General features: G+C 32.2%; 1 protein-coding gene across 1 annotated transcript in view; it reads left to right on the top strand.

Annotated features, from left to right (window-relative positions):
- The window catches only part of RYR3 (ryanodine receptor 3), a 161,691-nt gene that overhangs the window by 111,602 nt on the left and 34,847 nt on the right, over positions 1–15,242 (top strand). Inside the window, exons 69-78 of the mRNA XM_069018746.1 lie at positions 30–270; positions 577–664; positions 767–859; positions 3,641–3,661; positions 5,538–5,552; positions 8,636–8,806; positions 9,247–9,306; positions 10,414–10,545; positions 11,361–11,473; positions 14,192–14,291. Of these exons, the coding sequence (XP_068874847.1) occupies positions 30–270; positions 577–664; positions 767–859; positions 3,641–3,661; positions 5,538–5,552; positions 8,636–8,806; positions 9,247–9,306; positions 10,414–10,545; positions 11,361–11,473; positions 14,192–14,291 (1,034 nt within the window). The remainder of the gene's footprint in view (positions 1–29; positions 271–576; positions 665–766; positions 860–3,640; positions 3,662–5,537; positions 5,553–8,635; positions 8,807–9,246; positions 9,307–10,413; positions 10,546–11,360; positions 11,474–14,191; positions 14,292–15,242) is intronic.

Below are 15,242 nucleotides of genomic sequence, written 5' to 3'. Positions count from 1 at the left end.
CATAGAATTATCTATATTTTCATGTATAGTTTATGCTCAACCCATCATCAGCAAAGCCAGACCTGATCTTCTCAGATCTCACTTTATTCCAACACTGGATAAATTGAAGAAAAAAGCTATGAAGATAGTAATGGAAGAGGAACAACTGAAAGCAGACAGTAAAAATGACACCCAAGAAGCTGAGCTACTCATTCTTGATGAGTTTGCTGTACTTTGTAGAGACCTTTATGCCTTCTATCCAATGTTGATACGTTATGTAGACAACAACAGGTAAAAAACCCTAATAATTAAACTCATATTTATTGTTTATAAATGTACTGGAATCTATGATCAGACAAAATTCACTTAATATTATTGTGAGAATCAGATCCTGAGTATTTTCAGATTCTTAAGTCTTAATCCTGTGTAATTTAAGATTCTTAAAGAATGCTGTACCTTGAATTCACACCTTTTGCTCAGGTGCAAATTCCTAGATTAACTACACTAATGTTACCTGATCTATTAAATAGAGATGATTATGTTAAACTGTCTTCTTTAAAATATCTTATTTTAAATTTCTCTTATTTTTGTAATTAGAGCTAATTGGCTAAAGAAACCAGATGCGGATTCTGATGAACTCTTTCGAATGGTAGCTGAAGTTTTTATCCTGTGGTGTAAATCACATGTAAGATAAAATGTACACTTTTTCTTCAATTTCATTCTATCTTTAAATAGAAATGTGGTACATGCAGATGAGTTAAACTTTTGGTGATGTTTTTTTCTTTAGAATTTTAAAAGAGAAGAACAAAATTTTGTGATTCAGAATGAAATCAACAACTTGGCATTTTTAACAGGAGACACCAAGAGCAAGATGTCTAAAGTAAGTTAATAAAAATTTGTGGATTAGGTAACTCTACACTGTGTGTTTAGTATGCTGAAAGAAGGCTCTGAAAATCTACCCAGATTGCAGCTGCTGTGCTATTAGAAGAAAAGAAAAATAGTTTTGCTTTTTGATGACAGATGTGACAACTAACATGCAAAATATAGTCTATGTACCTTAGAGTTACATACTAAATGTCTGCTAATACTCTAAGACACAAGATTAAAATAAAAGTATTGATTTGAAAAAGTTCCACATATAAGAGAATATGGGCCGTATTATAAAACATGGGTTATTGAACATTCAGGAAAGAAAAAATTAGACTATTTTATAAAAGCAAGTGAAGAAACGTTGATTGCCTCATCATTTTTCTGTGAATGTCAGTCTGTATTGTTCTGTCAACTCTGATGGAGCACTGCTGTCTTTGCATATACCTCTTTATTTATACATATAACGTGCTACAGGTACACTATTTTTCTTGTTTCTTATTAATTAACACATTCATTTATTTTTTGCTAATTTTAAATATGACAAGTTGCTGATATATGATGGCTTCAAAGTACATTTGTTACCTGTATAATAGAGAAATTGTCAAGGTAAAAATGCTGCTTTGACTTTAGCTGAGGACATTGCCTTATACAGCTAAAGCCAGATGAAGTCTAACTCCAAATTAGTATTCACAAATATAGTGAAGAAACCCTTTCTTTTATTCATATTTATAATGTGTTTGAAATAATCCTATTTTGAAGGTGTAGCAGAGAAGTAGCATTTAAAGTTTTGTATTTCACTATATTTTGGTTACCCATAACCTAGCTACTGTAAGTCCAGTTTCAAACAATAGAGGGGTAGATAAAATGTGCAGTTGCATTTCTTAATTATTTATAAAATGTCTGGGGTTTTTGTCTTTTTTACCTATGATTTTTTTTAAGTTTTGAAACCTGACTAAGCCAAACCCTGATATTGGAATTTTTACAAGCAAAAATAGTGTAATATCTGCTCATCATTACTGTTCATGACTGGCACTGAAAAACAAGTCCGACTTTATAAAAAACTCTGCATTCAGAGATAAGGAAATTTTTAACCTGTTTTCTTGTTGTCAAGATGCAGCTTATCAAAATTGTTTGATAGAACTGGGAAGTTTGTATCATCCCTATTAACAAGATCAGCAGTGGGCACAGTCCAGGCTATTTGAGGAGCAATTGCACAATATAACAGAGTCTAATATGTGGCTCTGTACTTTTATCATATGGCAATCATAGAACACACATTTATTATGTGTATTTTAACATTTATACATTAGAAATGGTCTGAGGAGACAAAAAATAGGGATACTTTCTTTTTTTAGACATCATAGATTAGAAATGGGTGATTAATGAATATTTAATCTAAATTGTGTCCCATTGCAGTACTGATAACAGGATAATATGAAGTAAAGCGTTAGTGTCATATTTTTGTCAGTCTGGCATGACAGGAATGAAAGACAAATCTTTACAAAATAAGAAATAGGTAGGTCTCATACTGCTCTGATTTTGATAAAATACAGGAATTTAACATCAAGAATCTGTAGTACCCAAATTTGATTTTGAGATTATATTTTCAAATTCCTTTTGTATATATTTAAGTATACAGATATACTATGTGTGAATAACTGTATGAATATATTTGTAACAGAGATGTAGATGCATATGTAAATACATTTCATTCTGATGGGTATGCAGTACAGACAGATTCTGGAGTTTTTTGTATGCATATTAATGTCAACTTATGGCATTCCAGGAAACTGTGCATGGTTATTGCTAATAAAGGAAGAAATTAAATACTGTATTGTTCATGACTGAGTATTTTATTAATATGGTACTGTAACTGCAGGCATGGTTGCAGAACAGCTGATAATTTAGACATTTTTTTCATGATGACTTAAATACCATGATGAAATATTAGTTTTGAAGATTTGTATTGGTTTTCTACATATGGTTTCTAAGCAGGAGATTGCTAATATTTCATAATATAAAATGTAAGTGGTCTAAACGTTCAATAAATGATAGAATTAAATCTGTTTTGGTTTTTTTTAAGACTGCATAGGTTAAAATAAACAAGTAATTATCTAAGTAACTGAATTTCAGGTTTTCTTACAAGTTTGATGTTTATTTCTATCCACAGACATTGATCAGTAGAGGACATTACATTAGGGAACATTATTTTTATTATCTCTTGCTTTAATAACAACATTTAGCTCAAAAAGTAACATGTTAACAGACTAATTAGCCTTTTCCTCTCTATCACTTATTCCTCTTTATTCACATTATTTCTAGTGGAAGAAATTTTATCCAATTAATAGAGCATGAGAAAGTATAGAAAACTGAATATGGACATTGGCTATTGACAGTGGGCCCAGGGCAGAACAGTTTGGGGTCTCTTAAAGGAGTAAGGCCCCAGGCTGATCTCAGACTGCCTTAGGTGGCAGACACAGAGACTCAGTATTTTTCCTGACACGAAATACTGGAATGCTGTCAGAATAAGGTGTAATGTATCATGTACAGAAGGTTGCATAACCTTACATACTGTATGGAAGAAAAAAAAGAAAGCAGAGGATGAAGGAGTAGCATTACGGTACTTATTGGTAGCTAATTGCAGTGGTAACAAAAGATTAATCATTACAAGCAATAAATTGATTAAGTACCCATTGTACTTTTATTATACCATATTAAATTTGTTAATAGTTTTTCAAATAAATGTATTAACAGCTGAGAATTTAATTTTTCTTTTCTAAAAATATGGCAGCAGAATGCTCGGAGGGGAATGGTAAGTTAGAGAACTTCCAGTCTGAGAGAGACTGGTAACTTAGATTACGTGGAAATAACAGATTTGTGATAAAACTGTTGAAATGGAGAATTTAAACACATTCAACTCCAGTAATCTGTAATTTTTGACCCCTTCATGGATTTCTTGATAAAATAGCCTTTTGGTTAAGAGGAAACAATGTCCTATTGTGTTATTCAGTTAAATGGAATGGAAGACTAAATGTATATACTCATATGTACATAATAATTGCCTAATATGTATGTGGGAAATTTTTCTGTATAAGTTTTGAAATCTAAATGAATGTGTGGCTGGATATACACCCTCAGTTGCTAAACACTTGCATATCCTACTGAAATTTTATTTGACTTGTTCTCATTAATTTTTTAAATCTATTTTTAAGAAGGTTTGAATAGACCTATTATAGAGGCAGTCATAAAATCCAAGTTAATATTATGAAACAATATTTTTGTTTGTGCCCATCTGTAATATGTAGTACATATTGTTTGCAGATTTACAACAATTAGAGGATTTCATGTTCATATTTTCTGCAGGAATTTTAGATCTTTTAGATATTTTAGAATTTTAGAATTTTAGATACTTTGAGAGTATTTCAATTGCATAGAATACATTTTCTTTGGATATACTGAGTTAAATCATGAGTGGATTATTTTTATGGTCAGCTAAAATAAATTAAATACAATTAACATCTTGTCTTTAGTTACCTTTGGTGTGTATATACACCTGTATATACCTGATGAGCCTTGTCTATGCAGCATCTACATAGTTCACACAATTGAAATTTTAAATTAAAATTTGCTATTTGTCTAAGGTATTGAAGGTTCTAAGATGCTAAGATTCTAACACTTAATTTAAAGATTAGTCTTTGCTTTTCTTGACTTCTACCTGTTTTTCTTACTGTGTGATATAAATAGAGCAGACCATAAAAAGATTTTAGTAATAGCTTGGCATCAACATTTTGAAGCTTATTCAAGTATCACAAGGAAACAAAGTTACTATTAGCACTAAGACAGAAGTGGGGGCTTGTGGGGTTTTTTCTGCTTTCCATAGTTTTCTATAGTATCTTCCTATGCCTGGTCGAGCATTCTCTTGAGTAACAGTTTAATTTATCTTACCATAAATAAGTGGTTTTGTTGTTATTTTCTTAAGGTTTTGTGACACAATGATAATCTAATACTGACTATGGAATACATATTTAAGTGTATTTATGGTATTAATGTAATAAATGGGAATAAATCCTCTGTATGTATGAGAGTTACAGCTGAGTTTATAATATTGTTTTCAAAATGGGTACTGCTGAGAGATGCAAGCTAAAGTTTTCTCTCAGGCTGTCTTCAAAAGAGTAATAAGATATGCAATGGGAAAATAGATATGTAAATTTAGTGCTACACCTTGCCAGTGATACTTTGATTTCTACACATATTTCTTTTCTCAAACATATTTTGATGGGGAAAAGAGAGAGAAAGAGTTGTTTTGGTGAAAATGTGAATATTTTTCATTATTGGACTATCCAGAGTTCCAGACACCTTTCTTCTTTTAACAGAATTGGGAAAAGATGCAGTAATCAGTGTATTGATAGGTTTACTTACTGGATGTGCTTATATGCACAAGCAACAAATGGAAGTGTGTGGTAGAACAGCAACAGAAATTCAGAAGTTCAATCATTTAATAAAGATTAAGCTGATTTCACTAAGATCTCATTTGGTTATGCATTTAGAGTCTATTATTTTAGCTACAAGTTTATTACATTTTTACTGTCCTCATAAAGCGGAGTAAGTTTATAAATAACTTGTAAAATTATCAACTTTTCATCTCTTTTACTTATTTTTTTTTTCCCCTTTATTTTTCTTTCATACAGGCCATGCAAGTAAAGGTACAGGTCAAAGTGCATGATGTGTCTTTGTTTTAGATTTAGAGATGATCAGGCTCCAAGCACTCTTTCCATTGATCATAGCAGTGGCGTCACAAAGTAAAGGACCAGCTTCCACCTACTATAAATTTTGTCCCAGCTAAAGTGGCAGTCTTTCACCAGAACAGATGAAATTCCCTTTGGCACTCCTAAATATTGCTTAAAGCAAAAATGTACTAAAGCTACCTTTTGTAACTATTTTAGATGTACCTTCTGCCTCTGCTGTCTTTCTGCATTTTATTTTTTTGCTAAAATTTTGAAGTAGACATTGTAAAAGAAATGTCTAAGTAGAGTCATTAGAAAGATGTATTTGGCTTAGACTATTCAAGAATATTTGGGAGAAATGTGCTATAACCTATACCCCATCTGTAGAGGAATAGAAGATTTTATTAAATCTAGTAAGTTTAAATAAGATATATAGTTCAAATCCTACTTTTCTCCAAAAGTAAAATGATCTTTACTAAAGTTTTGAGATGTGACAAAGGTTTTGAATAATCCTTGTTTCTTTTATGTATTCAATGTATTTGAAGATTTCTTTTCCTCCAGTGAACTATAGGTCACTTTCCTTTTGCATCATTCATATCCTCTTTTTTTTTTTTTTTTCATGAATTTCTAATATAGATGAGTACTTTCTGACCTATGGTGCTTTCTTCATTGGTGAAGCAGAATGAACAGATGGAGCCATAAACCCTTTCATCCTTCCCTTCACCCTGTGTGCTGAGAAGCACACATGATGCTGTGAAGAGCTTTTAATCAATTAAACTGGAGACATGAGTTAAAAATGGGAGAAGCTCTGTTAAACTAATAACCTGATTTCATGCTTTGCTATTGTCAAACTTCTCCAGGTATACAGAGTAGGATTTAATGACTGCCCTCATAGTAACCTCAAAGAATTAAAGCTTAAAGAGGGATGGAAATACAAAAAATATTATTAATAATTAATATTTTAGCAGTGATTCTATGATTGTTATCAATATTAAGAATTAATATTTTAATAATTAATATTCCATAATCTTAACCAGATTTAGCTGGTTTTTCTAGCGTAAATAAATTATTTCTTCATTTTCATTGTGTATTTAGTTATTATTAATCTACTGAAGAATCTGTAATTGGATTTTAGTATTTTTTTTTCAGAAATATCCATTTTTGTGTTTAAATCCTCAGACAAGTAAGATCATTATATGCTGTTAGGCAAACAAATTATATCATTCACCCTTTTAGCACAGGTAATTATTTAGGAAAAATATGTCCAATGTAATGCTCTTTACATATGTAATGCAGTTATTGTGTGTACTCATATAGGTGCATATTAGAGCTGAAAGAGACATAATTCCATTGTCATTTAGGTTTCAGTCTGGGACTCTACTTATACATTTACCAGCTGGAGAAGTGAATTCACAGACAGCAGAATTTATGGCAAAGGCAGAATGGATCTTCTTTTCATGTTTTAAAAATTCTCAAATTTTAAGGTTCACCTATCTTATAAACCTCATATGAACATAAAGAAAACTGGAAGTACAAAACTTCCACAGGCATAAAAGATGCAGAAACCAGGATCCCTCATTTTCATTTTTCCTTTTTAAAATATACCCATTACATATTTTATTATTCCTTATTTAAGATGCATAGTGACGCCACTGGAATACAGTGATTCATTGTGGGATTTGTTTGTCTGCTCTCAATGTAGAGTACAAATGATGTCATTATTATAGCCATTGCATCACTAGTTCTAAAGCATTTTGAAAAGCAAAGCTTTGAGGCAAAGAACTCTCTTGCAATTGTTAGTTCCTTAAGAAAGGAAGCCACATCCATTGCCTATTCCCTCAAACTTGCAAAATATTTAACGCAAGCTGCCTACACAGATTCACCATCTTGAAGACAGAATTTGCCAAAATTTATCACCAAGTAGAATATGTATGGCTGCCTTTTTTCTTCCAGTTATTACTGTGATAATAGTGAGGCATTAATTGGGAAATAGTGAATTGCAATGGATTCTGCTGTATTCTTATGTGGAACTACACAATATATTATAAAAACAGTAGTTAGTAAATCTTAATTGACAGAAGGAAAAGGATGTGGAGAGTTAAATGCAAGCATTTGTTATTTTGTAGTGTTGTATAAGCCTGGAGGCCTAGTCCTGAAATCTTATCTTAAGCAAAACTCCCCTTGAGTGTAGTAGGAGTTTAATCTGGGTACAGAATTCAGAACTGGGCTCTTTGATGTTGTTGCTGTTTACTATGTGTTCATTAAATATATGGGTCTGTTTGAAAGATTTTGGTTCTCTGTCTCATAAAGGAAAAGTTGGGTGTGAAATATATTGTACAGTGTCTGTCATAAGAAGATAGGGCAGATGTTATTTTGTTGTGCTGTTTACTTCTGTCTCTTTTGTTTTCCTTTTCCTATTACTGATGATCTCCAGAGATGCAAAATTTTTTCGTTTTTGTCCTAAATTTACTAGTATTAGCCAAAGCTGAAGGGAAGTACTTTCGCAGAGGCAATAATTAATTGGCATTTTATTACATAGAATCAAAGCCTTTTAAATAATACTGTTTTTCAGATGAGACAAGTCAGGCAATATTCATTCATTCAGACCCTGGATAACTATCTTTATAAAAATCTCTTACAAAAGTGTAAACATCCTGAATTTGTCTCTGTAACATTCGACAAATAATAGTGTCCCCTGAGAATGATTCAGCTTTTAATTTTAGGGTTGTTTCTGATTTGAAAGGTAAGATCCAGAAAGTATTGTCAGAGTCATATTTATGAATGCACACAAAACTGTGTGACTCCTATTACAACATTACAGCTGTTACTGCATTTTCTGCATTGGTGCACACCAAAAGTATTCCTTTACATTTCTTGCCCAAGATTGTACACCCTTCCTCTAGTGTAGGATTTTTAATTGTTTGTACTACATCAGGAACATATTTCCCTTGGACCATTAGGGGAAGAGCATGTTGGAGAAGTGTGTGGTCAGAGAATTACAGTAATTCTTCCTTTTCTCTTTTCTTTCTTTTTTTTTTTTTTTTTTTTTTTTTTTTTTATAGTCTGGAGGACAAGATCAAGAGAGGAAGAAATCAAAACGTAGAGGGGATTTGTACTCCATACAAACATCTTTGATTGTGGCTGCACTTAAAAAGATGCTTCCTATTGGTTTGAATATGTGTACTCCTGGAGACCAAGAACTCATCTCTTTGGCTAAGACTAGATACAGCCATGTAAGTGTGTGGTTTGTAATAGTTTTTAATGCAAAATAAGCAGAACTTTCTAAACTGAGTTTTGAAGTATAGATATCTAAGCAGTCAATGTTATTAAATATCTGCATGTACTGTAAGCAATTATAGCTGCTAATTATTGTCCTTTTTTTAAAAAAAGTGTATCTAGAGCTGCCATAATTTCCTTGTTATTTTCCATTTGTATACAACGTCCATTATATATACATGTTCTTTTGGACCAAATATTGAACTACAATTAGTTAGCTTTAATTCCCTTCAAAGTTCAACCCTTGTTTTATGGTTAAAGAAAGCCTTTCTCCCTTCTGGTATCTAACATTGAAAGCAAAAGGGGTTAAAATTGAAATATATGTTGTTCTGTGTTGTAAAAGCTTTTATTAAATGAATCATAATCTGAATTGAAAAAGACTTCTGCCTTTCTACAGAGGGACACAGATGAGGAAGTCAAAGAACACTTACGCAACAACTTACACTTGCAGGAAAAGGTAATATAAAAAAAATCTGTCTTATAGATGGTGATGTGCACTTTAAAAACACAGAAGATTAATTGTTTTGTATGACACATTAAAAGAGATAATCCAAAAAGTAATTGGAAAGGTTTCCATTTTAACATTATTCTTTATGATTTTTTCATTGCAGTAAATGTCTTATTTGTAGTTTTGTTTGGTATATTCAAGTTTCTGGAAGATCTATAGAATGGAACAAGTGTGAAGAATAGAGATACTGGTCATCTTAAAGCTATAATTACGTATAATCAGCTTGATCCAAGAAGAAAATAAAATTGACACTCTACTACTTCAGCTTTTCTTCTTGAATTTAACTTTCACTAAAGATTAAATTAGGTATTTCTAAGAATATGCACATTTTAAAGTGAGTATAGTAAAATAAGAAAAGCTTGTGTCATCTTAGCACTTGTGAGTTTTACAAGTACCTTTATTTTCCTACAATTCATGTGCTGAATACACTGTCAAAGGTAATATGAATATTGAGTCCCCAAAATTCTGTAAATTAAAAATAATTAAGGTAACTGCCTACAGTATTTGAAAACAATAGGAGTAACTTACTTATCTGTCATGGAAGATGACTGTCTGTTTGCTATAAATTTATGCATTTAAAATGAACACAATAAGTAATTTAATGTGGTTTTCCTATTTCTGTCTTGTAAGAAAAAAAACCCAAAAACTTTGGCTGTAACTCTTCACCTACTGAAATTCCAGCTGTCTTTTCCAGACTCCAAAGAACAGCTTTACACGCTCAGTACAGAGGTCCTGCAATTTAAACTCAATCTCAGTACTAAGTGTGCTTCCTTATTTTAATGCAGTTAAGTGGAACAAATAAGTTCCAGGGTACTTACTTGGTTTCATTAAATAAAAATACAGAACTTTGCTTAAGAATTGAGTTATATTGCCCAATAGTACATAGAATCAATGCCAATTTTTTTGAGCAGCTAGCAGATGTTAATCTGATCTGAAAGGGGACAGAAACTGTGAGTATTTATAACCTTCTTTATTATATTATGGGAGTAGAAGTGATGTTGGTCAAATTCAGTGCCTTCATTCAGCAGCTTACAAATGAAATATGTTGGGTTTCAGTCTGATGATCCAGCTGTGAAATGGCAGCTAAATCTGTACAAAGACATTTTAAAGAGTGATGGACCTACTGACCCTGAGAAAAATGTGGAACGTGTGCAGAGGATATCAGCTGCTCTGTATCATCTGGAGCAGGTAAAAAGTCAAATGTCTATATCGCGCTTGTTTTAAAATAACCTGAGATTTTTCCTTGCAGAGATTATTTCAGCTACAGTGACTGTCATCATTAAAGTGTCCAGATAAAACTTAGGCTTTTGTACATGCATGCATGCAAGCACACATGCATATACAGACATGTATATATGCAAAGTTTTCAATGTAGTCCGTTTGAAGTGCCTCCATTTAGCTGCAAGGAAAACTCAGGACGTATTTCTGCAAAACTGCATGAACAGTCACAAGAAGTATCGTATACAAATTATCTCCATGCAGTAGCTGAAAACCCTGTGATTTTAGGAAGAGATGTTTGCTTGGGCACTTCTTTTTAATATACTGGGCTTAGCCTGTCTCCTATTTCTGCACCACAGGATGCTGTAGCAACTTTTGAATTGCCATTTAAATACAGAAAGGCATTTGTACTCTTCCTACATAAAGTTAATCCATTTCATTCACAAATGATACAGCACAGAAATACATTCACGTGAACAACTGAATATGCATTGTTAGAAACAGACAAAATAACAATTTTTGGAATTTACTATGTAGTCCCACACGTGAGGTATTCTAGCATCTTGAGCTTGTCTGAATAAACTGAGAGATTACTATATAGAAGGCCCCCAGTATTTTTACTTATTAATTAAAAATAAAGCCCCAATAGAACATTTTTTTCAGATGATGCAGAGCATTGGTAATACTTTCTTCTTTGCTAACTAGCTAACCACTAGCTAAAAAGAAAATTTTGGATGAAAGTTGAAAAATTTCCATTGTATATACTGGAAGATATTTTCCCATAGGTTGAACAACCACTGAGATCAAAAAAAGCTGTTTGGCACAAACTCTTGTCAAAACAACGCAAAAGGGCAGTTGTTGCATGTTTCAGAATGGCACCATTATATAACCTGCCAAGGTAAGTGACTGAAAGGTTCATTTCTTCATAAATTTTGTTTGCATTGTTTACTGAGTGCAAATACTGCTTGTGTGTTTGACTACCTGTTTGTTGATTGTTAGGTGTATGTAATTTTAAGAGACAAGAATTGATTAGTCATCAGCCAATTCCTTACAGCAGCAAAATACTCATTTCATGACAAATAACCAGACTGGGAAAACACCATAAGAATTACATGCTTCATTTTTGTCAGTTATTTGGTATAGTTCCTCAACTTACCTGTGAAAATCGTTAAGATGTTGCTGTTTCTGTCCATTTTTTGTCTCTGATTGGTTGCTCTTTTTATTCCTGTGTTTTTCTTCTTTTCTTTTCTTTTCTTTTCTTTTCTTTTTTTTTTTTTTTAATTTTGTATGGCTCTTCCTCTCCTCTTGCATGAACACTTCATGCTCTGTAGCTTGTCTGGGTCAATCTTAAGCAGCTACATCAGAATATGAATTAAAGTGACTATTGGGGCAGAGCAGTGCAGAATGATATTTTAGACTTGTATGTTGCTCTGCTTCTTATTCCAGTTGAATGTAGATACCACAAAGTCCAAGATAAAATGCATCCCGTGCCTGGATCCATCTACTGCTTTAAGCATAATATTAAGATCATATGGCACTGTAGTAACCTCCTTTACTCTGTTTCTTCTCAAAAAAATCTGAGTTTTATTCAGGTAAAGGTTAAGCACATCTTTAATTAGGTTTGCTTCTCACTTTCTGCAATTTTTCACTCTTTGTGTTTAATATTTTTATTCAAAAATTTTTGGCAAAGTATTTCACTGAAATTTCACTAAAGGTCTGTAGCTGTGCCACTAACATTACTGTAGGAATATTACATTTGCACAGGACAAATAAAAAGCCAGTTATACTGTAAAAAGCACACAACCATTCTTTACAAAAATGAGTAGTTCTAGACTATAGTAACTTCTCCAACTTGTCATGCTACCACCAGGCCATCTTTAAAGAACCAGAGAAATGGAGAGGATTAAATACAATATAACAAACCAGGCAGTATTAACCCTTCCATCTTCAAGAGCTGTATTTGGCAAAACAAGAAGTGGTATGAAGAGATACCATAAGAGATACCACTTCAGTACAAACTTTTCATGATCAAGTATTTTTTACAACCATACTCTGGCTTTATAAATTCTTAAAATGTTTAGAATAAATACACGAGCACCCAAATTAAAATGGCTCATCCTTTTTCTGCCTTACAAAGCGCCCCCTTTTCTTTTTTTTTATTTGAGGTTGATGGAACACTTGCCAAGAGGCAAAGTGGGTTATGAATCTTTAAATTTTTGAATTTTATATTTCCAATAAAATATGGAATAATACCCATTTAAATGGAAAGTTTAAATTATCTGTAATTTTTTAGAAAAAATTTTTGTGTTAAAAACTTTTCTAAAACTTTTTCTTCTCAAACTTTATGGTAGATTTTGTGGTGCATTCCTAATTTGAATATGAATATGAGGAAAATCTATCAAGCTATTTCATTTTGTAATTGCTAAAAATGAACTCTCATAAAACTATTTTTGTTAATTGATTGTGCTCTCTTCACTTCAAAACAGACAAGAGTGAAAACACAGTTTGAACTTAAAATCCTAAAATCATGGAACATTTTGGGTTGAAATGGACCTTTAAACATCCTCTAGTCCGACCCTGCTGCCATGAGCAAACTTCTAGGTATATTGCTCAATTGATAGGTGCAAATCAAAGTTTTAATATTCAGTAGCTTATAGACACTTATTTTTTTCTAGATAAGTCATAGGATTCTGGCAGGAAAATAAGGCTATCACACTTTTATAACAACCTCCATCATCTAAATTGACAGTGTTGTTAAGACATGTCTGAACCCTAGGGAGAACATTTGAAGTGGGGTATGATTAATTCTAGGAGCTATTTAAATCTCTTTGATCCAGAGTTTAAAATGCAGCTCTCTATCTTGTCTATTTATTCATTTTAGTTGCAGCTTTGTACTGGGAGTGTAAGTTCTAACTTTGATGCTAGAAGCAAGTAATTTAAAGGGCAATAAACAAATATTATGGTAGTACCTTTTCGTTTCTCCTAGAAAATGTTAATATCTTCAGTAAATAATAAGCTTGCTCTTTTGAAAATTTTCTGGATATTTAGGTGGCCTTCAGTATAGTTTAATTTTAATCTCAGATTGTAAGGTAATTTTTTGCTACGCTCACTCTCATGTCTATCAGGTTTTAGGAATTTCAGGAATATATTTCCAAAATGGACATGTCTATTGATATGAAGATGTTTGTTAAATCACAGAAAAATTACTTTAACTTCTGTAAATATTCTAAGAACTCCCTTTGATGAAAAGTGCCTGTAGATGCAAAACAAATAGCTATATTTAAAAAATATTTTTATTTTTCAAAGAATTAAACATCAGTTAAGTTAGGAAGTACTAATTCTTCATGTTCTGTGTTAATTGAATATATACGACTTTGAAAAAGTGTCTTATGTGATAAGTGTTTTCTCTGAGATGTGTCTATTTATGTTTGATGTTTTAAGGAAATTAATTTGAAAAAACGTTTTCATATTGTCTGTCATCTGTGTATGCACATAGATACAGCAAAGTTGTACATGGCAATTTTGCAAACACGGTTTACGAATACATTCTTTCTGACTACTTTATTGAATTTAAGTTGTGCCTTTCTTCAATGAAAACCTATATGCTTTTCTTCAGACACAAAATTAGCAATTTCTTCCTGAGCACCTTTCAACGTGTTTGGCTGGAAAAAGTACATGAAAAAACTCAGTATGACAGGCTTATACTCAAGTTAACGGTAATGTAACTTGTGGAGAGCCTCTTGCTTATGCGCCCACTTCTTCCTTCCCAGCCATGATTTGATATTATCATAAAAACATGAATTTGTACAATTTTCAGAGGGGATTCTGATTGGTCAGTTTTTGAAATTTGATAATAAAATGGCACTAGTGTCAGCAAGTGAGCTTAAAGGATTGACTCAATAGCTATTCCATTATAAAATACTGATTCATGTGCACAGTGTATTTAAAAGGTATTAAATGGTGTATATGCAGCCCATTTTTATAGCTTTTTTTGATGGCACAGGATAAAAGTAAACAAAAAGGCTGCATGGAACAGCCTTTCTAACCTCATATAGTGCAGCTCAAAACAAAATTTCCCCCCAAAATAATGTAAAGATGGAATTTTTTCAACATTATTATGTAGTTGTATTGCCATGAGCTGTATTTTCTGTGGAAAGTTAAATTAATGAATGGTGTACACTAGCAATTAGTATGATGTAGTTTTCTAAAACTGATCATTTTATAGAGCAGGTTTTGTATATTTCTAATGCAACTTCTTTGAGGACATGCTAATACTGCCCTGATTTGGAACTGAAATGCTACAGGCTGAGGTTAGGCTTTCTGTGGAAGAGGCAACGATTGTCTGCAGATAATATGCTGGAAAGCACTTGATAATTATTTTGGTGTTGATGGCCAGTGTCTGCTGTTTTGATGTCCTAAATCTAGTAATTTAGATTTACACCTTGCAATGTAAATCCCACTCACTCATTCTCAGTCTGTCCAAGTGTGTGTTTTTCTCATGCTTGCATTAAGTTATCAGTCCTGCAGTCTCATGTATAATGCATTTTAGGCCTCTCTTAGCCTTCAAAATAAAAGTAATGTATTCATATGTTTATAAAAATGGTAAGAATGTTCAAAAGTACCTGCAGATTTGTCACTGCATGTTAGTTATGTTTTGCATTTTGTTC

Source organism: Aphelocoma coerulescens, chromosome 5, assembly GCF_041296385.1.
Source record: "Aphelocoma coerulescens isolate FSJ_1873_10779 chromosome 5, UR_Acoe_1.0, whole genome shotgun sequence".
Lineage (NCBI taxonomy): Eukaryota > Metazoa > Chordata > Aves > Passeriformes > Corvidae > Aphelocoma > Aphelocoma coerulescens.
This window is presented reverse-complemented; position numbering and strand designations above follow the sequence as displayed.